A 24907-nucleotide genomic window follows, 5' to 3' on the forward strand; every position below is an offset into this window, starting at 1 on the left:
GCGACACGAGTCGAGTCGAGTCGAGTGATCAGTGATCTCCCCACTGTTGACTTGTTAACGGCCTTTCGAATCCTACTTAACAGCCCCAGTGCTGTCCAATCATCTGCATGCTTACTATTGTACGGAAAGGGCCTCGCGACCGGATGCGGGGTAGTATTGGAGATCCGTCTGACATCATGGCGACAGACCTTAGGAGCCTTGTATTTTGCTATGATGGCGTTCAAACCCACGTCGTACCCAGAAGCCGAGGAGAATCAGTCTGACCGGCCATCTCAGTCCGGCTCACATGTGCATACTACTGCTCACCGGTGTTCAGCCTGATGTTATTCTTAGGAACTATACGGCGATAGCATCTCCTGATGTCATGAGCTGTGAGTTATCGTCGCTATGATTAGCGCATCGCGAGGCCGGTGGCAGATGCTCATTAGCCTACACTTCTCAGCTCGTAGCGAAAGCTCGTGGTTGGCTTACTAAGGTAGCCTTCTAGCACCAGCTGAGGATTCAGCCTTACCACACCTTCTATCGACGAACGTGTGTAATGGCGACATGTAATTTTAGGTGATAGGCCAACCGCGTTTTGACAACCGCAGATTTCGCAATCACATTGTCTTTAGAGTTACTAACAGCCTATCAAAGTGAATACGAAAGAGCGAATGGTTCAGAAGAGAGATCCGCATCATTTTTCGGGTCTGCAACTGTAGCTACCTTGCCCTGTCTTTAGATCCTTATGAAAATGCGGGCATGCTCGCATATGCGATGGCTTATGTTACACTACTAGTATACGAATGCTTTATGCCAATAACCCAGATCTCAGAACCGGAAAGCTCTATGCAAGGTAGAAAAACGCCATTGCTACCAAGCTGAGGGCAAAGGTAGCTGGCTCAGCTCCCACCGCCGATGCACCAGAAGCCTCGGGAATGTTGTTCGTAGCTGCACCACCCATATACCACGATCCGATATCCGTCAACTCGCCGTCCTGGGTAAGCATAGCAGCGTTTGCGCCCACGTTGCTGACATCGGAACGGAAGGCGCCGAAGTAGGAGTAGTGTGTGATGTTTCTGGGACTCATGTTAGCCTCTGTCCATCTCTCCAGTAAATGTCGCAAGTCGCTCTTAGCCCTTCGCAGAAGTGCCGGCCACCAAGCCTAACGGAGAAGGAAAGAGAAACAGAGAGACTCACGGCCAACTATCAAAGCTCTGCGCACTCATATTGTAGAAACTCTGCGTCTCCTCAAGCGGCTGATTCGGATACCCATACTCCGTAACCCACACCGTCATATTCGGCCACATTGTCGTAACGCGTCCAATATGGCTCATCATACCCTCGAAATTGCCATACCAGTGCACAGGGATGAAGTCGGGGTTACACCCGCCGTCGCACTCGTTGAAGAAGTTCTCTAACCACTGCCATCCAGACTCTGCGCCTGTGACACCCGGTGCGCCTAGTTTGATGCCGAGTTCCTTGAGCGGCTCGATTTCGGCTTTCCAGCGTGCGGCTGCGGTGGTAACGGCGAGATTGGAACCGCCGGTGCTGTGGCCGCCGTCGGGTTCGTTGAAGCCGAGAACGGCGGTTATGTTTGCTCCGTCTTTGATCTGTTGCTTCACGGAGTCGAGGAAGGGAGTGCCGGTGTCGCTGTCGCTGGCGCCCCAGAGCATGGGGACGAATTGCATGTCTGGGTTATCTTTGTAGGCGGACGAGGGGTCTTTTTGGTAGTTGTAGTACCATGTTGGAGGAGAGGGACCCGTTGTCCAGATCTTGTCGTCGTCTGGGTGATCATCGGAAGGGACGTAGACGAGACCGCGTTTTGACGATGTTGAGGCCGTGGATTGTGCGGTCGTCGAGGTTGTGCTCGTGAGCAGCACCGTTGCGGCGCTGAGGAGCGCGGTTCGTCGCATCTTTGCTGTGAGGTTTGTGTGGTGAAGTGCTCTCGGACGTAGCGATGTATGAAATCCGACTTTTTTGGAAGTGGATCTGGGTGTTCGGTACCAGCGATACGAAGATAGGCCGCGAAGGGGTCCGTTGCTGATTGTTGGGTCGCCGTGCGATTGGATGTCGCTGATCAGGGACACCTCAAGATACCTCTTTGCTCGTCGCAATGGGCAAAGACGAAGTAGACAACTGGAGGCGATCAGGTAGGTAACGAAACAAGAGTACCTTCCAGGAAATTTCCAACTCTTCTAGCCAGCTCAGCAACGAAAAATTTCCAAAGCTGTCAGGAGAAACCTCGAAAGCGAGTCGTTACGCAAGCCACAAAAGCGCCTTTGCAACCGGGCCAAGGCGAGACAATCAACAAGCCGGGTATCGTATACAAGTCCAGAAGTCCGGGAAAAGAGAACAGGAAACGAACGATCAGTTACACAGCAAGCGCGCTCCTTCCTAGATAGATACCCGTACGAGTCAAAATATTGTTAGCTTCCAACGCCGTCAAACGTCACGAACTCAGGTACTTCAGAAAAGAGATGCCTAGGTGCGCTACCAGGCTGGAGATAACAATATAACCCCACCGCCCACCCACGCTACACCTGCACCATGGCTGTTAGCATCTATCGAAAAGAGATAAGCCGGCATCTTGGGAGCCGGCTAGATTGCTGCCGCGCCGCTCAGAAAAGCGTAGTGGCGTCGTGCTAGGTAGGTTTTGGAACTCGTGGTGACGCCTGCCGTGACGCAGGTACAAGCGCCCCATAAGCCCGCGCCACAAAAGGGGACAAGGCACGACCCAAAGTAAATTCTCGGGAGATCGACTTTGCCGGAGGCGTTCGGCGGGAAAAGCGTGGTTTTTAGGTGGGACGAGGGTGATGGAATAAGGATTTACATCGAGCGATCTGAGGGATCGGCAGGTACAAATCTGCGTCGGGCGGTGGAGAGTTTTGCGTCGTTCTCTTCGTTCAGATACTACATGTCGCAGCTCAGGCAAGGTACGTCGCTAGGATGTATTGGCTCAGGGGTGGCGCATGCGAAGTGTGTCCCAACATTTTGGGGCTGCAGCGAGTGTTCAGCTGGCCGGCTGGGTAGCTCTCTGCCTGCAGGGCTTATCGGCGAGAGTTAAGATCGCACGTGCTCTGGACGATTCTAGGCCAAGTGCCGCCGAGCCGCGTGTAGTAAGATCTCAAGACATGGCATACTCTGGGCAGGCATCACTCACAACCACGGAGAGGTACATGAAACAGCGATATAACAGTTGGGTATTGGTATTTACATCTTTCGCTACATCCTAGTTCACATTGCCGTTCCCATTCCAGATCCAACTCCCCTCACTCCATCCCTTTTCCAACCTTCTTCTCCTTCACTCCACCTTGACGATATAGCAGAAAAGATAGTGGTATGTGTGCGCGAGCCCCAGGCTTACCGCTTTGCATGAGATTACAAGAGCTTGTATCAGATCTTTCTTTACACAAAAAAACTCGATGAACACAAGGAAAGATTCGTAAATACACAGACGTGGAGCGCAGGTATGGCCCGGTCCGTGTGCGGGAGATAGATGGCTGAGGATATGGTTTGACCGCTCTATGGTTTGCCAAATGCGACCACCGCGATGCAGACATAGGAACAAAACAAATAGGAGATTATGCCTAGATGGCGAGATGTTTCGCTTCTTTAGGTCTTCGCTCTTGGATGACTCAAAAGGTTATTGGCTTAGTAGGCATAGGGACCAGGAGGGCCCCGTGGTTGTTGAGGCTGCCATGGCGCGTTGGCCACGTAGCCGGGTGGTTGGTGGAAGCCAACATCCGCCTCGCGCCCTGGACTGCTTTCGCGACTCAAGTTCCGCTCATGCGTTGCTGTGCGACCGAATGTGGATGCATCGGCGAGCAAGTGTCCTTGGTCGTCACCGAATGAACGACCACCGGGACCGTTGTATGCGGTGTTCTGATCCGCGAGAGGAACGCGGTCGTAGCCGGCGGTGCGGGGACCGAACGGCGATGGAAGGGAGGTTCGCTTGTACTCTTGGGGGTCCATGAGTAGCGAGTTGCGTGCGTCGAGCGGAGTAAGGGTGTCGAGGTCACGAGCCTTCTCTGCAGGGGCTGTTAGATGGTGTTGGCAAGCAAGGGGTGGAAAAGACTTACCAGCTGCCTTTCTCTTCTTACGGTGAGGATTCTCCTTGCAGCAGATAATGATCGCGTTGACTGCAATGAGGATAGCAAGAACGCCAGTGAGGGACGCCTGCACAACGACGAGGACCAGACCGGTGACGGTCTTAGTGGTCTGGCTCATGCCAAGTTCTTCGACGAAGACCAAAATGCAGACGACCGACAAGACGCGAACGACCGAGATGGTAATGTTAATCCAGGTGCTAGACTTGAGCGTGTACGGACGAGCCCAGAGAAGCATGACAAGAAGAAGCGACTCGACGATGAGTTGACCAGCAGCCTGTGCGAGACCGTGGCCATCTGCTCCTGCGATAACGCAACCACGAGCGAACATGAAAATGATGGCCGGTACGAAGATCCACCAGTAGCTCTTCTTGTAGTTCTCGTAGAACATGCTGTACTTGCGCCAAATCTCCTTGTCTTCGTAGAGAGCGTCGGGCTTTCCCTCCATCTTCTTGAACTTGTCCGCAGTGCTCCAGATCTTCCAGGTAAAGAAGGCCAAGACTCCGGTGAATGCAGCTAGAGTCACACCAGCGAGTGTTTTGACAGCCCACGAGTCTCCGTTCTTGAATTGGTAGACACAGTAGAGAACCCAGATACCGTAGAGCAGGAGGACCAACTGGGTGATTGTCTTAGCCAGGGTCCACCAGTATCGCTTGCGGAAGCTAGTCAGTTTCTTCGGAAAGCTGCCGAACAGTGCCCATGTCTCCAGAATGACCTTGAAAAGGAGGATACCAACGGTGATGGCAGCGATGATGATGGCGAAGATGAGTAGTACTGTCATGAAGGCGTTACGATCGGGGATGGTGTACTCCTGGATGAAGCCCTGCATGTCCTTCGCGTAGACAATGACCTTGTTGTCACCTCCCTCTTCGGCAGTATCGTTGACGTTCGTGTTCAATTCGTCGCGAGCGAACAGGACGTCAAAGCTGCGCTTGGTCAAGGTCATGTTCTGGTCCACGTGTACGAGGGTAGCGTTCTTGAGAAATTCGACACTGCTCTGGGTGAGGTTGCCGCCGGTGCTCTTACGGAAGTTGTCGATGGAGTGCTGCATTCCCTCCCAGTAGATAAGACCGGTGCTAAAGGCAAAGTTCTGGGACCAGCTGCGGTATACACCAGGGACGTCAGCGCTCATCATGCCGTTCAAAGCCATGGCCTGGAACCATCCGATGACGTCGCCGAAGGTAGGACTGGACTGCGCCGCACCAGGGTGTCCAGCGCCAGCGAGCGAAGCCAGACCAGTAACAGCCAAGGCAGCTCCAGCAATGCCAGCGGCAATGTATTGTACTCCTGCGGTGGAAAGTGATTGTCCGTTGCTGACTTGAGAGGTGATACAGGCCAGGTCCTTGCCTCCATCTTTGGCCTTGAGCTGCATCCTGGCTTGACTGTCGATGTCGGGAATGTTGAAGGCGATGCTGGGGATTTGGGACATGATGCTGTCGGGGATGCTCTGCTCGCCCTGTGCGCCGAAAGTGCCCTTGGGAACTGCTACATGTTAGCTTGTACGTTATGCGCATATCATCGCTTGTGCGTACCTGGACATAGCTGGTCGACCTTGTATTCGCCATCGCAAGGGTCGAACTCTTTGTTGTACAATTCTCTGCCGTATGCGTTTACGGTAAGGATTGCCATGACCTTCTGCTCAACCTCGTTGGTGCCGGACACATCGAATTTGACCTTCTTGATGGAGCGGTCGAACTCGATGTTCAGCTTGTTGACCTTGATGTCTCCTGTGCCTTCCAGACAGGAGCTGAAACCGTTGGTCTTGAGAATGTCGGCAGCCAGTACGCTCAGTGGCGCCGATGCCAGTAATATAAAAGGTGCGAGCATGGCCGAGTATGTCGCGTGGGGCCTCATTATCGGTGTTGTGCGCCCGGGGGCGTTCTCGAGGTGCGGGTGTCGACAGCGAGCGACGGTCGCAGCAGCGAAGGGTCGGGCGACGTTGGTATGCGCGGGTGGTTGCTGACAAAAGCGAGTGTAGCAAAAGAAACAAGCAGTAGATTAAACGGGGGTCGGCCGCAGGTTCAACCTTTCTCGTGCCTGATGGAAAGCGGTAAACAAAGGCAGCGTCCAGAGGGAAGGCGCGTCGAGGAAGCGGCGAGCCAGGAAGAGGGTTTGGGGTCGAGTCGGCAGGTACGAGGGACGCAAAAGTGAAACGACTGACGAACGAGGGAGCGATGTGGTTGAAATGAGGACGAGGCGCTGAAGCCGGTAATCTGCCTCTCTTCTGAAACCGTGCGGCGACAGCCAAGGGGGTTCAATCCAATCAGGAAGGGACGCGCGGCGCTAGCCTCGATTAATCCCGCGATGGCGCAGTCGCTGGATCCGACGCTATCGAAGGAAGATGGTTGTTGGGCCGCGTTCGAGAACACGATGGGATGCAGATGGGGTTGACGATGGGGAGCTGTCAGGGACTCTTGCGCGAGCTGGGGAAGGAATGCTTTTTATCGCTAGGTCATCACTATCTGCTGCTACTGCGAGACACACTGCCCTCACACGCCAGTACACCACTACTGTCGTATACTGGCAGCTGAAGACTGCTGCCGTGCAAGGCGGGCCTATCAAACTACCCCGGTCCGCTCGAGACCGTTGCCGTCGCCAAGTCAACCATCGTGTCATCGATGCGGAGTCGCAGAACTGCCTGAAGCTTCAAGCCGTGCACAAAGAGCTTATCTCGCCATCATCATCTCTTGTGCACACAAAATGATAGGAGTTCATCATCATCAAATTCACTTTGGTAGCCTACGCCGATGACCCCATGGACGGCGCCAGCGTGGCTGTGCAACACCCCAGGGTGGTAAAAATAGATGCTCGGCCACTAGGTGAGAATTTGAACACTGCAGCTGCCCAAAGAGACCAAGTGCTGCATCGAGGGATGACGTTCCCTCGTATACTGTAGGCCCGAAATACTTTTGTTGTGGTTCAACAGTCTGCATCTGTCTTTGTTGTGATGACGGTACCCCTTTGAAAGGAGACAAACGTGCTGCAGTTAGAAGAGGAGCTATTCTACACCTTCTGTCTTTGTGTTTGTGCTATGCGATCGGCGTCTGGTAGTTGCGCGGTCTAGAAACTTTGAAGGCTTCGAGACCGCGAGAGCTGCGTGATTAAGCCGATCACTAGCCCCAGCACCCGCGAGCCGTCACATCAGCCGTGGCCAGGCGCCCTCGTCATCTGCACAGTGAGACCACCAAGACCGACACAACAGCCACCACGGTTGCGCGCCACACTATAGCCATGTGCAAACCTCACGCAGAGACGTCTTCACTGCTTTCATTGTCGGTTCGTTTTCCTTCTATCTTTCCCATGCAGGTTCGGGGGCCTGATCATCCGCCCATGTTGGTGCAATCTCACGTGCAATTTCATACGCGCCAGTATCGCTCCTTCACTACCTGGGTATAGCGCTCTGGATTATACCTCTCATCTCCGTTCCGTCGGTCGCAACAGATCGGGATCATGTTTGACGAGATGAAGGTGCACTCTGGCAACGATGAACGTCACTGTAGATGCATTCCGTCACGTGAGCTAGCGAGCGAGGCCGTGCCTTCTTCTTACGCATCCACATGCTATACCTTCCACAACCAGTGAATCATCGCTGCTATCAACGCGAAGCAGAAGTATCACTTGTCTTCCTGAAGTGCCTACAGTGGCACAAATCCAGCTGGAACGTCCTTCCCCTCTACCCACGCTACAACAGTCTCCGCCCAAAGACCAGGGTTTTGCCTGTTCCAAGGATGTCTCATACCTGGATGCGTATAAGCAAGAGTCGAAACGTTGTTCTCTTTGCTAATATTGGCAAGTTTGCGAGCAGCCTCCGGGCTATCGTTAGATGGAACCAGCCCACCCTTCCCAGCGACAATGATCAGGGTTCGTGCATACCATGGGTGCAGTCGCGCCGCCGCGCTGTCGCTTTGCGCGATCTGTGTGCAAAGCGATAATGAAGGACTGTTTGTGCGGCGGAGATCTGTACCATCCATGAGCCAGCGAATCCAAGGTCGTGGGACAGCATTTTCCATGCGATTGGAGGCCCAGAGCAGATAAGGCAGTAGCGGAGCTTTGGAGACAGGTGCTTCGCTGTATTCAGAGACGAACAACGACTCAACGACATGAGGGTAGCCGGCAGCAAGGCAGACAGCGATAGAAGCACCGAGACTGTGGCCAACAACGTGGGCTCGACCGCTGATGGCTTCTGCCTCTATCAGACGCGCGATATGCTCTGCGGATGTCTCGATAGAAAACGGTATGTGCGACGAGCGACCGTGTCCAGGGCAGTCTGGGAGAAGAAGATGGTAGGCCTGTACGTGGGGCACGACAAGATTCCAATCGTGAGCGTCTACAAAGGCGCCGTGTATGAACAGAATGGTGGAGTTGCTGTCTCTGTTGACGGACATATGCCAGAGGAGGGGGTTTGGGTCATCCCGGGCGGCTTCTTCCATTTGTTTGGTTGTCATTTGCGGCCACCCTCCTAAAGATGGCTATTGTCAAACAAGGGTTGTGTTGTGAAGATGGAGGTGTCGTTGACCAGTTCAGACCCAGAAACGCGTCATCGCCGCCATCGCCAAAACACCTCGGATGTGGCGTAAAGATACTGAGAGGCGTTTTGACCGGCCAATGAGTGATGCTACAGGCGGTACGCAGTAAGCACGGTGGTTCTAGTGCTTACGCAAATGCAGCCATCACTATCATCATTCAGTATCGGATATAACATCTCTGGCTTTATAACCCGCTTCCTATTGCGTCTGGTATAGCTAATGACCTTACATTTCCGGCCTTCATGGTTGAGCAGCTATAGGTTTATCCTTCATCGATAGCTGTCTTGTACATACTCAACTATACTGAAGGCCATTTATACGACATCCATTTCTCCAGCGTACGATTCCACCCACCACTTCCAAGTTGAATGTGCACAAACATATCCAGATACTGCTTCCACACAACATCCCGTCCAACCATATAACCCAGCTCTTCGAACGTGAATGCGGCGTTCGGATTGACAATGCACAGCACATCAGGATGCAACCGAACCTGCAACTCAACCTCGATGATATCGCTAATCATCGCATCGGCATCACCGTCCATGACAGCTTTGTAAACAGCATTGTTGTCCTGCACCAGAACAATAGTAGCGGCCTTCAGATTCGCGCGATCAAATGCTTCGTTCGTGCCACCCGGATTGACCGCAACTTTAACACCAGCAGTATCAATAGCCTCCAACGACGAGAACTTTTCTAGATCTGCGCACCGCACGCAGGCCGCCTTACCCACGCGTTGAATCGCAGTAGAAAAGAAGACCTTCTGTGCGCGAGCCAAGGTTATGCTAACGCCGCTCATGGCGACATCGAACTTCTGCGCTACGAGGTCCGTGGTGATGTTCGCCCAGATGGTAGGAACGAACTCAACTGGACGTGGAAGGCCGAGCGAGTTGGAAAGCGACTGCGCTAAGTCGATATCGGCGCCGATGTAGGTCGTGTTAATGACAGGTGTGGCAGGAAGCGCGGTTTGGTTTGTTACTTTGTAGGAGAAGGGCTTGTAGTCTCCGGTTGTGCCGACTTTTAGGTAGCCGCGTGTCTGGATTTTGTCGAGGATAGATGTGATGTTGCTGTATGACGCTGGTGTTGAGTAGCTGTGGGAGATGAGTATGGTTGACTGCAAGATTGCGGGTATAGCATTACTTGGGAGAGTATTCGGCGACATATTCGCTTTTTCCACTCGAAGCCGCGACAAGAGGGTTGATGAGCAAGGAAGCTGCGACGAGCACTGAGGTAGGGTTCACCATTGTGACGAACTTTCCAACCGCCGCTATTCAACTCACAATGAAAACTGTGAAAACTGAGGGAGCTGGCACGTAGTTATACTAATCTCCGATCTCCGCAATCTGGATGCTGACAAGCTTCGCCCAGCCTCCAGTAGATCCTTCATAGCTCGAAAATCTTGCCATCCTGAAGATAGATACCCGGGTATCGTAACCCGCTAAATACCCGTCCACAATTGGGAGAACACACGACTGACTAACGGAACCAGTCATAGATTCAACTCCTGATATGTAGCGTCCGCGACGTTTAACCGTACAGTATCTTGGGTCGTGTCTTGGCAGGGCTCGAGCGATGACGGGGTGGTGTAATCGGCCGACGAAGGCCCGCTCCGGATTTTGATACGAGACAGACATGGACATTGCTGATCGTATGACTGTCCATTCCGGTGTCGCACGTGATCATTGCCTGGATCTTGGTTTGGCCTGTACTACGCGCCTTACTGAACATCTTGATATCTATCCAACTCCCTTGCCTGCAAGAGGATATTAGCGTGGGTCAGCAATGGTTTCGAAAGCTCTTGGGTTGTAGCGAATACTAAGCAACCGCGAGGCTCATTCTCTTCTACCCGCGTAGCAGTATCGCAATTGCCTGAATTACCCCCCTCATTCTTCCATATACCACTGTATGTCTAGCTAGTCTTCCTGCTGAATCTTTGGCCTTTCCTTAAAGTCCATCATTGCTCCCAGCGCATCCCAGTCTTCGGGTCGTTGCACGCATTTACTCATGTGTTGTGCTTCTTTCAGCCACTGGTCCCACGCATCAGTCCTTGGCACCCATTCCCTTGCCCAGTCAATCTTCTGTGTAGTGTAGATGGTTGTCCAAAGGCATTGTGTCCAACATTCATGTTTAGTGGTTTGTGGTGGATCTAATTCCAGATCGATGTGCCACGACAAGCGGAGCGGAAGAATTGCGGCGATCCAATATAAAATATTTAAGACCGTATATGTGACAGCAAGTGCTGCTTTCATTGTCCATACGGCATTACCGAATAGTACAATGGAGCCCACAAGTGTAAGCCCACCCACGGTCCCGCTCAAGCCGCGCCCCGTGAAGGAGCTGACCGCATAGTCGATGGTATCAGGGTGGAAGTAAAGAAGACGCCCGATCTGCTCGTCGCATTCCACAGCCGTGAAGGATCCGTTTGGAGATTTGATGACAACCGTACCTGGTGGCGATTCAGCACTTTTCGGCATAACAGGCAGAATACATGGCGTCCAACGCATCCCAACACAGAGTAGAGGTGTCGTAAAACTCATGACCAGGATACCAGTAAGTGCGACTGCATCCCCAAGCACAAGAGCCCATGCTGCCAGTCCAAAGCTCAATGCGCAGCTGAAGATAGCGATCGTGTTCATTGGCGCGAACAATCTTGGTCGAAGTGGACGTCTTCTGAGGCTTCTATCTTCGTTCTCGGGATCCCACCGTATCTTCACTACACGTGTCGTGAATGGTGGTAGCTCAGGCCAATCCGTGTATAACATTCGACCGAAATAGTGTAAGCCAGGCCTGGTAACGCCTGTATGAATCCCTATCACAGGTGTATCCTCTTCGGATTCAAGTTTCCTTGGTCGTCGCGCAAGGAGACCCTGAGGCGCGGGTATCAGTCGTGGTAGGAAGCACGTCCACGACATGCAGATCTGCTGGCTGCAAGCTTCGATGTTATGCTCGCCTAAGAAGGCTAGGATGTTGACGACGTCGAAGCTCCAGTCATCGCGCAGTTTTGGGAAAGCGATATCGATCATGCTGAATGCTGCTTGTAATGTCAAAGTCTCGCAAGATGCAAATGGCGAGTCGACAGATAATTTTGAAGCATGACAGATGCTGGCTCTGATGTTGCAGTTAGGCTTTATACTGGTGCAGCCCCACGAGGGGCGCAATGCATGTCTTTAAGGCTGAGTAGGTGCGCCTCAAGGCTGAGTAGATGGACTCGGCTAAGGCCACCTACTTGTGCTCGTTCCCTGCCTAGGTCGACCTGACGGAACCTTGGAAGGGTCGAAAGGCATTACTGAACTTTCTGTGAACTGATATATCTGGCCTTTACGAATTGAGTGGTCGCAACGATGCGATGCCCGTGAGGTGATTTGTGATGGTAGAGTGATGAGACTGCGAATCGATCAGCCACGGCCAGACTCAGGCTGGCATCGATCTACAAACCCCGCTAGTGGAAGGTCCGTGCCCGCCACACGGTCCATCCGCTCTGCATCTCAAAAGACGTGAAAATCACTGAAGAATCATCAAAATAGCGACAACTTATCCTCTCGCTTATTCCGATTGTACTTCAAGGCTTCGTTGCATGCATCGCTATCCGTTCTCGAGTCCGCTTTCGGCCGGAAGATATCAGATGGGGAGATTGGAACGGCAAGGTCCTCGTGGCTACAGAAGACTAGCGACCAGCCTGTCTCCCGTTCCCCACAACATCCCGACTCTTGTTCGCAGATTATACTGCCGTTGCTGCGCATACCGTTCTCGTCTGCGCTCTCCGAATGTCAGGGTCTAAAGACGACGAGAGGTCGCCAACTTTAGGCCCCACTAGCAGGTTTTGCTGGCCGTTGATTCGAGCGAACGAAATCCTCCGCATCCCGTAAACTTCGAACCCCAAGGCTCCATCTCCACCTTTGCAACGTCACTTGCGGAGAGTGGTTCTTTGCCTTCCTTTTCCAGGAACCGTTACTCATCTCAGACTACCCGACCGGACGGATCGTGGTACGCGACAAGGGTGTCGCTGTAAGGGCAGTATGATGCGCCGTTGGTCTGCATGGCACACAAGATATGCCCAGGCGCGAAAGACAGATCCGCATCATAGACGGATGGCGGTATGCTATATAAGAAAAGGAGGTTTCCCGACCATCACCGAGGTTTATCTCCGCACCAGCTCGCTTTCTACCCAGGATGTCCTCCACTAAAGCTAGCCTCACGGCTCTCGCCTTAGGGTTCTCATCTCTCTTTACCTCGGCCTTCGCCGCTCCTTCGCCATCTTACAACTCGCCCAAACCAGTCAAGGACCCCTACTCCAGGGAATACTGGCCCGCGCCTCGCAAGATCACAGGTCAGGACTTGAACGGCACGCTTGGTGGTGTCCACATCCACGACCCAAGTATTGTGCTCGGACCAGACGGCCACTACTACTCATTCTCCTCTCATGGCTTGGCAACCACCTCCCGTGCTTCGAAGAAGAACAGCCTGGAAGGGTACTGGGAGGTTGTCGCTCAAGTTCTGGAGCCGCCTGGCAGCATTGATGATCCCGCTCAGGCAAACCGTCTTTGGTAAGAGGCAGCTACTTTGCAAATACAACAAGGAGTTGTGTACTAACACTATAATGCAGGGCCCCGGATGTTCACAAGGTCGGCGATACCTATTACTGCTACTACACCGTCTCCGACTTCGGTGTCTCAGAGTCCTTCATCGGGCTGGCCACCTCGAAAACGTTACAGAACGGATCCTGGACCGACCATGGCATGGTTGTATCCTCCAACAGCACGGACGCTCCCTTCCCGCTGAGTAAGACCAACACCATCGACGCGGCTTTCATCCAAGACGCCAAGACCGGCAAAAGCTATCTCTCCTACGGCTCCTGGTGGGCCAATCTCTGGCAGTTCGAGTTGACCAAGGATCTCAAATCCGTCAAGATCCCCACTGCCCGTCAGCTGAGCTATACCTACGATCCCGCCCTACCGACTAAGGAGCAGGCGTACGCGAACATGTCTCTTTCCTGGGGTGGCGCATCAGCCGAGGAAGCTCCGTATATCAACTACAACAAAGAGCAAGGTTTCTACTACCTCTGGTACTCAGCGGGCCTGTGCTGCGGCTACAATCCCGCTGCGCTGCCTCCGCCTGGAGCTGAGTACACCATCTTTGTCGGCCGCTCAAAGTCGCCCCGCGGACCTTTCGTGGACCGCAATGGAAAAGATCTCGCCGAGGGTGGCGGAAGCATGGTCTACGGCAGTCACGGCAACACCTACGCACCCGGAGGACAGGCGGTGGTTTCCGACTATCGCGGAAGCGATGTGCTATACTACCATTACGTCAACACGACATTCGACCCGTTGTACCGGGACAACTTCAAGTTTCTGGGATGGAACCCGATCAAGTACGTCAAGGGATGGCCGGTATTACAGAAGTAGTTGGAGGGACAGAGAAGACTTTACATCATAAACGAGAAATGGGTATAATATGAACAATCGAGTCTACTAGTCGTCCTACACCGTGCCACTGACCAGGCGTAGCAAAGCTGCAGTGCGAGAGCGTTGTAGTTGCAGCGGGGAATGGCGTCCAATCTCGTTTTCCTCCACCGCTCCCGTGCATCTGCCAATATATTGCCAACCATCAATCCATTCTTGCACATACGACCATAGGACACTGAGAATTAGGCTTCCCGTCCGCTCAGCCATATACAAGCAGTGTACCGGCGGATTAGTAGTTAGGTGGGTGACCACTAGCGAATCCCCGCTGTTGTATGTTTTTGCCTTCTTTTTTGCCCACGTCGCATCCCGAAGACCAGCGCGTTGAAGCAATAGAGCCTCACATCTCTTTGTTTAGAAGCAGATGTTTTTGAAGTCCTAAGCCTGATATTGCTATCTAGCTGCTGCAAGCCTTCAGCGGTCCCTAGACGAGGGATGCGATGTATACGTGGGGAATCTGGGGATATGGGGACCGATGCTGTGATCCGCGCACCAACGCCTTCACTAAGACTAACAGTACAAAGCCCCGCTCCTTGTCGATTGCTAAGAACCTTGATACTCTTTTCCATATTCGCAGGGTCATGTAGACGAATTGAATGTCCTACCCCTGGGTATCCTAAAGATGGGTTTCCTGCCCTTCGGGGTCGCAGCTTTCTTGGTACCAAACAAATCATCCGCAATCTCTCTCGCTTCCGACCCAAGACCGTCCTTGCGCCTTTTGTAGAGCTCGGGCGGGAAGTCGAACTTGTTGCGATGAGTTCGGATGCAGTCAAGGGCTGCGGCCTTACCCGAATCCAATGCGAGATCGAGCGCAGTCCGTCGTTTACACGACAGATTCGTGATCTCAAGTGACGCCTTCTCCAGAAGGACATCTAGGGTTTCATAGGCGTTGTTTAACAAAGCCACATGAATGGGATATCTCCCTGCGCGAAGGCACAGATGGCCTAGTATCTCAGGGGTTTGTTCGAGCTGGAGTCGCACGTTGGGTGCATCATTTAGCTCAATGGCGGAGCAAAATTCTTCTCGCATCTGGACATTTTGCTCCTGAGTAAGGCCTCCTTGTGGCGCTACACTTCCAGTCGGTGCCTGATTCGGATCATGATGCGTGGTCACTATTGGACCTTGTGGTGGCTCATCGGTGCTGCTTTCGTCTTCCTGTGAGCTTGAGCTTCGTGCAAGGTTCAGATATGCCAAAGCATCCGGATAGACATAGGTATCGGATGCGATATCGTACTTTTCCCACTCTTGCTGTATGTAGGCAAGTCTGTCGCGCAGCTCAGATGCTCCCATTCGCCTGCTACGATCGATCAGAAGAACCTTACCGATAATCACATTGAGTATATATAGCACGAATCTTTGCTCGGTTCGACATGCGTAGGAGTCCTCGACTAGTATGTTCGACCAGTCGATGAGACTGGGGTGTAAAGCGGCGAGAAGTGGTCCTGCTGTGTGAGGTATCTCATCCACGTCCGGGCCCCGACTTTGTAGATAGTGATAGACGTGTGAAGCTCGGTGTCTCCATGGGTACGAGTCGCTTCTTATATAAAACAAAGGCTCCCTGCCGCCGAGATTCTGAAATCTGACCATCAGGCAGCTTTCCAACTCTGTGACTTCCTTTGGTCCACCATATATGAATGCAAGCACCGTGAGTGTGATACAGCCCATAGACCAGACATCGCTACCCCGACCTGCTTGACTAGTTTCTTGTTCTTGGATTTCCGGGGCTTGATACAGGCCGGTCGGTCTTGTTGCAGGTAGAGTGGATCCTCGAGATGTCGCTGTCGAGGTCTGTGCAGATCCAGCTTTTGGCTTTTTCGCAGCCTTCTTGCGAGCCAAGCCAAAGTCGCTGAGCTTCCAGATGAGTTCATAATGCTCTTGGTCTCCGGAACCGGAACGAGTCTCGAATATCAAGATGTTGTCAGGTTTGATGTCGAGATGGAGAGTTTCGAGCTTATCATGCAAGCATTCTAAGGCTTCGATAATGTCCACAAGGCTAGCAAGCAAACGAGACGGTATGACGGATTCTTGAGGGTGATTCCTGTCTTTGAGGAGATCACCCAGGCTGAAACTTGCCAGTTCAAAGATGATAGAGTGTCTGATCGGCTTTCTTGTCTCGTTGAGCTCCGTAATACTACCCAAATGCAGCATTATCATTTTGTGCTTAGTCTTGTACGTTCTGAGTTCTTCCAAGATGCCGAGCTCAATCTTGAAGTCCTGAGTGGCCTCCGGCATATCGCGCATAGGTTCCAGATCTTTGAAGACTTTGAGAGCCACGAGTTTCGTGCTATTCGGATTACCAGGTATGAAATCGGAGTTCTCTTCGTCATCGTTCTCCCGAATCTCCCAGTGGCATTGTGCTATCTCAGCTTTGAAGACTTGGCCTTGAGAGCCGCTCTTGATGGAATGATACCTGCCCATGAAAGGTAAGCGTTCGCTGGTGGTGATGTCATGATGCTCCAGCTTCTTGATCATAATCGGTTTGAATATTGCTTGATCCAGAAGTATGAGTCTGTGGCACCAGTTTGGAACTTTGTATTCTTGGAGCGTGGCCTTCGTGAACGGTATCGATTCATCAGACGGTATAAGATTGTCAGACTTGGCTGTAGGATGATCGAACATAATGACCATCCATTCCACGAATAACGAGAGCAAATCCTTGTTGTTTTGGTATAAAAGCAGAGCAAGTAGAGCTCTCCAGGATGATTCATCCGGTGGTTTGCGCTTCGTTGCGCCAATGCAACTATTGATGAACATGTCGTCAATTACAGAATCTGAGCCCTTCTCTTCATCAGTAGTACTGGTAGCACTAGCTTGTAAGAACACGCCACCTCCGAAGGAAGAAGTCTCAGTGACCAACTCTGTGAACAACAGCTCCAACGATCTATCGTTGAGTATCTGGTCAAGGTCGGGTTTCGGCAAGAAGGCGCTGCGCTGCACATCATCTGCTGCGACGTCCTTGGTAGTACGTTCGACAGCATCTTGTAATCTCTGGGCCAGCTCTTCACACTGAGCTTTGCGTGGTATGGACACGCTGGTCCGCGACGTTGAGAAACTGGGCCTGGTGCTCATCGAATTGGGCTGTCCAGCGGGTCGACTATCAGATATTCTTCGATCGTAGCACGCGACGGGACCCGCGCCGAAATGCAGGAAAGATGCGCTTGGTGGAACCGGCCATGCGCGATGGTCCCTGCAACGCAGAGAGAGGCCACAATAAACTCGTTAGCTTGTTACTAGACGGGAGCCACTGGCAGCGAAGTTGGGGTATGATTTAGGACGTAGCAGAACTATGGGGCAGCGATGCAGCAAGACGCTGCTGGGTTGTAGGCAACATCGCCCATGTGAACGGCGTCATCCCTTCGTTGCCAAGGGGCCGCGTTGCGCGGGGCCCCGCCGCCCGCGTGTCGCCAGGCTCGCCACTTCTAAGGCTCGATCCGCAGCAACGTGGCGTCGCGGCAGGCAAGACACCTGGGCACAGCATGTACTATCCCACCTTCGAATACCCGCCTGCCCAGCCGCAGGCGGGCATTTTGACATCATTATACCGGTGTATAGATTATGAGCAGGACTCACCTATGTATGCAGGTGGGCTTGCGCCAGCGCAGACATCCCTCGGCTTAATCGAGATCGAATCGATCTTACCTCAGCCTTGTACAGCAGGCTATAAAGTCCTCCAGCGGCAGGCAGATGCTATCCTGCCTTGTCTCAGCTTCGCCACCACCAAGCCATGATACAGCAACAAGCCCTCCAACGGTATTACAGCCGTGACAAGCTACAAAGGTTCCTCAAGAACAAGTTCGGTGATAATATCAATTTCAACATCCAACGAGCTGGAGAGGAATATTTAACGTTTGAGGCTCCTGAGCTTTTGACGGCGGTAAGTCGCCCAGAACGACTCACAACGCTACCTAGGTATGCTGACATCATTAGGATGACTGGAGGTAATACAATGCGTCCATTGCTTTCGCGACCGGTGAACGCTAACGAGAGGCATTCTACCAGTGATGCAAAAGACTGAGGCGCTGTGCCTGTCAGCCCGTTGAGGCGGTGCGGGGCTCCCGCAGGATTGGATAAAGTCATTTCGCATCTTTGGGAAGGCTAGAACCGAACACATACTTGTTGTAAACATCACGTAGTTTCTCTGCGCAAAGCCTTGCCTCGCCCTGCAATCTACGATTCCGATATGTCTTCTAGCACTCAGCAAGACGACAACAGCGCAAATGACCTTCACGCACTCGTATTTTCAACATCACAGATACAGGCCCGTATTCTCGGTTGCCACCAGTTATTCTCGAAGCGCAAGGAGAGCCACTTGCTCGAAGTGACTCGCTTCGCAAGTGATGCATCGCATACTCCATCCACCCACAGCTTTACTAGCTCTTCGCAACTGTCGGCTTACTTTGATGATGGCGCGAACGGTCCAGTGGGGCAAGGTAGTGTTTTGGAGATATAGTGAGTGGGTTCGAGTCGTTTCGACTTCAGACTGATGAGGTTGGTAGTGAGCTTCACCAGAAAGACACATTCGCGCCTCTCGGCGTTAGCAGCGACATGATATCTCTTCTCATGGATCATTACGACCTCAGCCCTGGTTTCCTTCAGATATTAGGGTGCTTCAAAGATCGGTATCTGCCCACGGAAGAGGGGTTTTCGAGCGCGTCGCAATCAAATTTCAATGGAAATCGCTATGGTATGTCACCCCTCATCGATATCCAGATGTGAGGTCGTAACGAATTTTGTAGAGTTTGGTTGGGTATACAAATACTCTGAAATGAAAGCCGTAAAAACGGGAAGCCCATGGCGCATTCGACAAACAGGAATATACCATCTTGCCGAGCGGAAGCGGGGAAGATCGGTTGTGTTCATTATACATCCAAGCCCGGTTGCTCACTTCAAGGGCTACCTTCATCAAGTCCTACAACAACCGCAAGTCAGACTTAGACTACTGTCAAACCCTATGGTGATCCACTCAATGCTGATATCCACACATCTCAGCTCCTGGCGTGACTATCTTGAGTACCACGAGGCTAAGCTTCTTCATCTAGTGAGTCCCCCCGTCGATAATGAGAATATTTTGAAGTATCTATTGACCGATGCAAAGGATATGAAGCCAGCCTGCACGTCGCTTACACAGTCCTTGGTTACATTCGAAACTCTGAAAGAAGTCCGTGCGATTGAGAAGAACATCCTGCCGCTAGAGCCCATCCTAGCATCATTCGAAAGGTTGACGAGAGATCTCGAAGAAGCCAACAATGTCTTCTCTGGAGCGAGCAAAGGAAGAGATGACACTGCCGTAGTCATAAGAGCGGCACTCACCCAGTTTCGCAAGGATGCCACATCATACAGAGGACAGGTTCTATACATGAACAAGCGGGCCCAGTCAACTACTCAGTCGATGCTGGATACACTGAACCTGAGTCAGAGCAAGAACACGTTCGACATGGGCAGATCGGCACGAGAGGACTCTGTCGCAATCAGAGCGATCACCCTGGTCACATCCTTTTACCTCCCGTTTTCATTCGTTGCCGTAAGTGTTCCATGGTAGCTATAAAGACTGAATACGGCTGAAGACTTACAGACTATGTTTGGCATGAATCTTGTCGACTTCGACTCGGAGTCTCGCAATCTTGTGCTGTCGAAACAACTCTGGCTTTATTTCGTCATATCAGTTCCTTTGACTGCTTTGACGCTGGCTTGTTGGAAGTGGAGAATGCGAATGTATCGCGATGGCGACATGTATGAGGAGGGAAGGTCGACGGTAAAGGTGGGGCCGCGGAAGAGTAACTCAGATATCGAAATGGGTCAGTATTGAAACACGGTGATTTGGGAACTTCATTGCAACACGTTTTGCTGCCATCGCAACGATGTCTACGAAATATGATGTGGAACCATTTCAGCCCAAGTACGTGCGTGTCTATAGGTTGCAGGGTGCCGTGCTTCAATCGCAACTATCGGTTTCTCTGTCGCTCGGTATCTCATCTACCTCGTCTTCGCTCGAGCATGAAGAGTCCGGAGGACCGGGATGAGTGGTTTTCGATCTTTGTGCGCGCTTTTTCTTCTCCCACTCTTTCCTTGGTGATTCAAGTCTCTCCGGATAGCCACACTCTTTCCAATCCCTGGAGGTCAATCGCAAGCACCACTCTACTGGTTGGGTGAATCTACGCGATATCGTTTTCAGAGTATAGATGAACATGAACCTGGTGGTGATATCGAGCTGCTCGAACACTTCCTCCAGGTCCTCTTTCCCGGTACTGGGAACAAGCCAAAAACAAAGAAACCATGCGAGAAGGTTGGTACCTGCAAACAACAAGAGCACGCCGAACTGACCAAGCGTATCCAGCAGCCATGGGGCTAAGACAGCAAGGAGTCCGGCTCCCATAAAGTTCCAACAGACAGCGAGGCTCATGCCGAGTTCTCGATTGACGAGGGGAAAGACTTCTGCTGAGATGACGAAAGCTGCTGGACCCTCGCCGACCGAATACGCAATTATGAACACGACCAAGAAGATGTAGTGTCCAGCGATGTACCCATCCTTTGGCTGGTTGGGAATCTTTGGGATTACGGCAGACATCAGCAAAGCCCCGGCCATTACTGGGAATGTCCAGTTCAAGACACGTCTCCGTCCGTCGGTAATATCGATAACGAATAGGGCAGGAATTGTAGCTATAAAGTTGAGGAGCATCAACCCAAGCGAAGCGCCCAGTAGCGTCATGTTTCGGTCGGTGTCGCATTCGGGATTGTCGCTGAGGAAGGAGTATTTGAAGAAGTGGTCGGACATGAAAGCTATCAAGTTGATACCGCACAGTTGTTGTGATATCATTACAGCAGCTGCGGCTCGATGTGCTCTATTCGTATATCCGGAGCGGAAGAAAACTAACGTGACTCTTTCTCGCCAGCTGATGTGTTGAATAACATCACGGAAGGGACTCTTCGCATTAGTAGTTCGGCTGGCCCCACTGGTCGTGTAGGAACGACCATCTAATGCTGCCTTCAGCCGACGCTGCTCGTCGATGAGGCGCGTGTGCATTAGGAACAGTTCGCCGGCGGCAAGTATGGGAACAACTTCGCCTCGAAGATCGACTAGAGACTTGTAGGCCTTCCGAATTTTGACTCCCCTGCGTGGATCGTTCTTCGATAGCTTGCCATTCTGGGAAAGATTCCCTATGCTACCGCTTTCCTTCAACAGCCACCGAGGAGATTCTGCACAGAGGTTTAGCATTCCAGAACTGGGACCCTCGAGCCACAAAAACCGCTTACCAGGTGAGAAGAGGATCAATGATAGTAAAAGTAATGCGGGGACAAAAGCGGAGATAAACATGTAGCGCCAACTTGAATGCACGTCAAGGCGATATACGGCCATGTTTGCAACAGATCCGGCGGCCAGCCCGAATGCCACGAAAAGTTGCCAGAAGACCAGTAAGAAGCCGCGCACATCTTTGGGCGAGGTTTCAGACAGCAGAATAGGAACGATTGAAGCTTTGCCTGCCATACCAGCACCTAATAGAATTCTGAACACGAGAAGATGCTCCCATTTGTGGACCGAAGCTGAGCCCACGACCGATATGAAGCTGAATATGCCCGCAACACATATAGCGCCGCGACGGCCAAAGGGGAGTCTGTTGATTGGGTCGGTGATGATTAGACCTAGTATCGCACCAGCGAAAAACGGTACGCCGATTGTGACCCCGAGCAGCCAGGCACTGCGGTCGGTCTTGACATCGAGGTTGTTGTCTGTCCGTCTCGTGATACCGGTGCTGGGAGCTCCGGCGCAAGATTTAGCCGAGTCGTCTATACCCAAGGCTTTCATTACTTCGATACTAGCTCCTCCAGATTGTCAGTCAAAAGAGATGACTGCTTCTTTCGAATTATCTTACCGGCCATAGCAGCTTGATCCCAACCTCTGGAGAAACGTCAGTCACGAATCGCATGCGCTCAGCATAGCACTCACTGTGTCATTGCCGCAAAGATGCAAGCGACGATCAACAGCCAATGTAACCTCGATAAATTTCTCAGTGTTTCCCACCTGCTCTGTGGCAGAAAAGCCCTGTATAAAACCTCGCTTTCCAGTCGTGTATATTTGTGCTCGCCGACGCGTAACTCGATGGGTCTGTGCGGTTCATTGGGGTTACCTGAACGCCAATCTTGGATGGCCTCGAATTCGACTTTGTTGAAGTGAATGTCACATAACCCACTAGTGTCGAGTATATAGTCTAGGGATTCCCCTAGCATTATTAATTTATCCTTCTTACTTAATTCTTTCTTCTCTCTTTAATAGGTTATAAGCTTAAGTGCTTTTCTTAGAAATATTAGCTAAGTAGCACCTTATTTAGAGTTTAATTTTAGGCTAAAAAGTTTTGCTTAGTAAGATAGAATATTTAAAAGGCTAAGAATAGAGCTACTCTTTATTATACTAAAAGCTATTACTACGCTGTAATAACGCCTACCTACCTATAGTAAGAGACACTTATAACATTAATATAGTAATAGAGTAGGTTACCTAAGTTATTACTATAGATTTACTATCTTTAGGCGCATTTAGGCCTAGTGTAGGTAACTATAGCTATATAAAATATACTATAAAAGTATAATATACCTCTAAGTCTAGTAAGATAAACCTAGCTTAGCTACTAACTACTTTATTACGTAATAGGTTACCTAGTAGAGATTTAGTTAAATCTACTACCTTATATAGTAGTAGAAGTAATAGTAATAGTAATAGTAATTTAATTCTTAAGTAATATACTATACTTAATATAGCGTAGCCTACTACTAAAGATAAGCTAAATCTTAGTAACTACTTTAGTACTCTAGTAGAGATAGACTTATTTTATTACCTAATAAGTAAGGCTAAAGCTAAGCCTAAGGCGCCTACTAGTAGAAGACATAGTAGACTACTAAAAGCTTAGACTTAGGCTAGCTAGTTAGCTTTTACGCCTACGCTACTTAAATCTTAGCTTAGCGTAGATTACTAGCGCGCTTTAGAGAGTGCTTTAGACGCGCTTACTAGCCTTACGTAATTACTAAATTAGTACTAGAATTTATAATCTATAAACTAATACGCGTTCTCTATAATAGTGCCTAAATTAGTAGCTTTACTATAATTATACGTAAACGCCTTTAACTCTATAGCCTTTCTCTAAGGCCTCTAGTTACTTATTTTACCTCTAATTAGTAAACTACTTTCTTTATAAACGTAATAGCCTATAATAGCTAATAATAGCGCTTCTACTAGTATTAGAAGCTAGCTAAAATAGCGCTATAAATACGTAATAAAGATAATAGAAAAGCGCTCTAAGCTTTGTAACTCTATAAACTATAGTAGCTAAGTAAAGATAATAGAAAACGCGCTTATATAATATAATATATAGAGTATAGTTATATAACTAGTTCTAGAACTACGCTTACGTAGCTTTAAAGAGTAGAAGATAAAAAACTTCTAGGCTAAGAGCGTAATAACGCTAAATATTAAAGATAGCTCTTAGAATATTATTAATATAATAGTAGGTAGCGCCTTAATAATAGTAGCTAAGACCTAAGTAGCTCTAAAAGACGCTTATAGTTACTTTAGTATCTTAGAAGTTTAGAGTCTCTAGAATACCTTTTAAGCTACTACGCTATTAGCTTTTTAGAATATCTCTAACTTTATAAACTCTTTTATAGAATCTAATACTACTCTTACTTATATTAATTCTATCTACTATCTACTATCTTAGCTAGTAAATCTTTACTTTCTAAATAATCTAGGTAAGTTCTATAAGCTCTAGGTATAAACTTAGATAGCTATATAGCTAAATATTATTACTATAGACCTACTCTAGGTAATTAATCTTTATACACTTACTAAGAGTGCTATTAAAGTTAAAATCTACCTTTATATAAGCGTAGCTAATATACTATAAGTAGTAGTAGCTAGTATAACTTTATATTCTACTCTTTACTACTTATACTACTTTTATAAAACTAATTATACTAGTAATATTTACTAGATACTATACTCTAAGCTACGTAGTAAGCGTAAATTTAATAGTAATAGAGGTAGCTAAGATAAGCGCTATAGTAGGCAAAGTAGTAGTAAGCACCTACGCGCTAAGCTAGGTAACTTTAACACTACTATAATTAATATATATATTACTAGCCTTAAATTTTTAGATCTAACTATACTCTCTACTAAAATTCTAAGCGCTAGCTAGTAGCTTAAGATAGTTACTAAGAACTTAAATTAGTATATTAATTTTAGCGTAATTTGCTATATTATCTAGAATAAAACTATTTTTACCTCTCTTTATAAAATAGAGAGACTAGTTTACCTTAAAGGTATTAGTAGTTTTCTACTCTACTACTAGGCAGGCACTATTATAATCTAAATTAATATTACTAGAACTAGGCGCTTCTTTATAGTTTATAACGTTATCTTTACTCTCTATACTATCTTTAACCTATTATTTATAAAGTAACTTACTACTACTACTAGGCTATATATAATCTTTAACGCTAATAAGATTTAAATTATTTACTATAGTATAGGCTTTTTTATAGCTATAGGCTATAGCTCTAGATAGAATAATCTCTACTACCTTATAATAGCGCCTAAATTAGCTACGCTTACTACTCTTTTAGTAGGTAATAACAGCGTAACTAGCGCCTTAGGCGCTCTCTAGCACTAGTAAACTAAGTACCTATCTAGTAACTACCTATAAGTAATAAAAAGCGTAATAAAAGGTATAGAGTAAGCTACTATTAGTAATAATCTTCTTACGCACTATAAGCTTTATAAGCTAGATAAGTAAGCTAGATAGAACTTTTATATACTTTATATGCGCTCTACGTAGCTCTTTAAGTA

At 49.7% G+C, this 24907-nt stretch overlaps 7 protein-coding genes across 7 annotated transcripts; 2 read left to right on the forward strand and 5 right to left on the reverse strand.

Moving 5' to 3' along the window:
* Positions 1 to 826: 826 nt before the first annotated feature.
* Positions 827 to 1895, reverse strand: J4E83_007923 (uncharacterized protein; the record flags this gene model as incomplete). The annotated part of the gene is made up of 2 exons (XM_049334821.1): positions 827 to 1058; positions 1180 to 1895. 2 exons carry the CDS (start codon positions 1893 to 1895, stop codon positions 827 to 829), a joined length of 948 nt encoding a protein of 315 aa, XP_049185972.1.
* A 1738-nt stretch (positions 1896 to 3633) lies between these two features.
* J4E83_007924 (uncharacterized protein) lies at positions 3634 to 5915 on the reverse strand (the record flags this gene model as incomplete). Its single annotated transcript, XM_049334822.1, has 3 exons — positions 3634 to 4010; positions 4062 to 5570; positions 5621 to 5915. 3 exons carry the CDS (start codon positions 5913 to 5915, stop codon positions 3634 to 3636), a joined length of 2181 nt encoding a protein of 726 aa, XP_049185973.1.
* A 2997-nt stretch (positions 5916 to 8912) lies between these two features.
* On the reverse strand, positions 8913 to 9858 carry J4E83_007925 (uncharacterized protein; the record flags this gene model as incomplete). Its single annotated transcript, XM_049334823.1, has 2 exons — positions 8913 to 9705; positions 9755 to 9858. 2 exons carry the CDS (start codon positions 9856 to 9858, stop codon positions 8913 to 8915), a joined length of 897 nt encoding a protein of 298 aa, XP_049185974.1.
* Positions 9859 to 12784: 2926 nt separating this feature from the next.
* Positions 12785 to 14016, forward strand: J4E83_007926 (uncharacterized protein; the record flags this gene model as incomplete). Its single annotated transcript, XM_049334824.1, has 2 exons — positions 12785 to 13158; positions 13218 to 14016. The coding sequence occupies 2 exons, from the start codon at positions 12785 to 12787 to the stop codon at positions 14014 to 14016; spliced, it is 1173 nt and encodes a 390-aa protein (XP_049185975.1).
* Positions 14017 to 14652: 636 nt separating this feature from the next.
* J4E83_007927 (uncharacterized protein) lies at positions 14653 to 17142 on the reverse strand (the record flags this gene model as incomplete). The annotated part of the gene is made up of 1 exon (XM_049334825.1): positions 14653 to 17142. The coding sequence occupies one exon, from the start codon at positions 17140 to 17142 to the stop codon at positions 14653 to 14655; it is 2490 nt and encodes an 829-aa protein (XP_049185976.1).
* Positions 17143 to 19024: 1882 nt separating this feature from the next.
* J4E83_007928 (uncharacterized protein) lies at positions 19025 to 19879 on the forward strand (the record flags this gene model as incomplete). Its single annotated transcript, XM_049334826.1, has 2 exons — positions 19025 to 19594; positions 19646 to 19879. 2 exons carry the CDS (start codon positions 19025 to 19027, stop codon positions 19877 to 19879), a joined length of 804 nt encoding a protein of 267 aa, XP_049185977.1.
* A 329-nt stretch (positions 19880 to 20208) lies between these two features.
* J4E83_007929 (uncharacterized protein) lies at positions 20209 to 22023 on the reverse strand (the record flags this gene model as incomplete). Its single annotated transcript, XM_049334827.1, has 5 exons — positions 20209 to 20225; positions 20395 to 21267; positions 21325 to 21884; positions 21942 to 21965; positions 22016 to 22023. The coding sequence occupies 5 exons, from the start codon at positions 22021 to 22023 to the stop codon at positions 20209 to 20211; spliced, it is 1482 nt and encodes a 493-aa protein (XP_049185978.1).
* Between the last annotated feature and the right edge of the window lie 2884 nt (positions 22024 to 24907).

Source organism: Alternaria metachromatica, assembly GCF_023757995.1.
Source record: "Alternaria metachromatica strain BMP 0045 chromosome Unknown scaffold_21, whole genome shotgun sequence".
NCBI lineage: Eukaryota > Fungi > Ascomycota > Dothideomycetes > Pleosporales > Pleosporaceae > Alternaria > Alternaria metachromatica.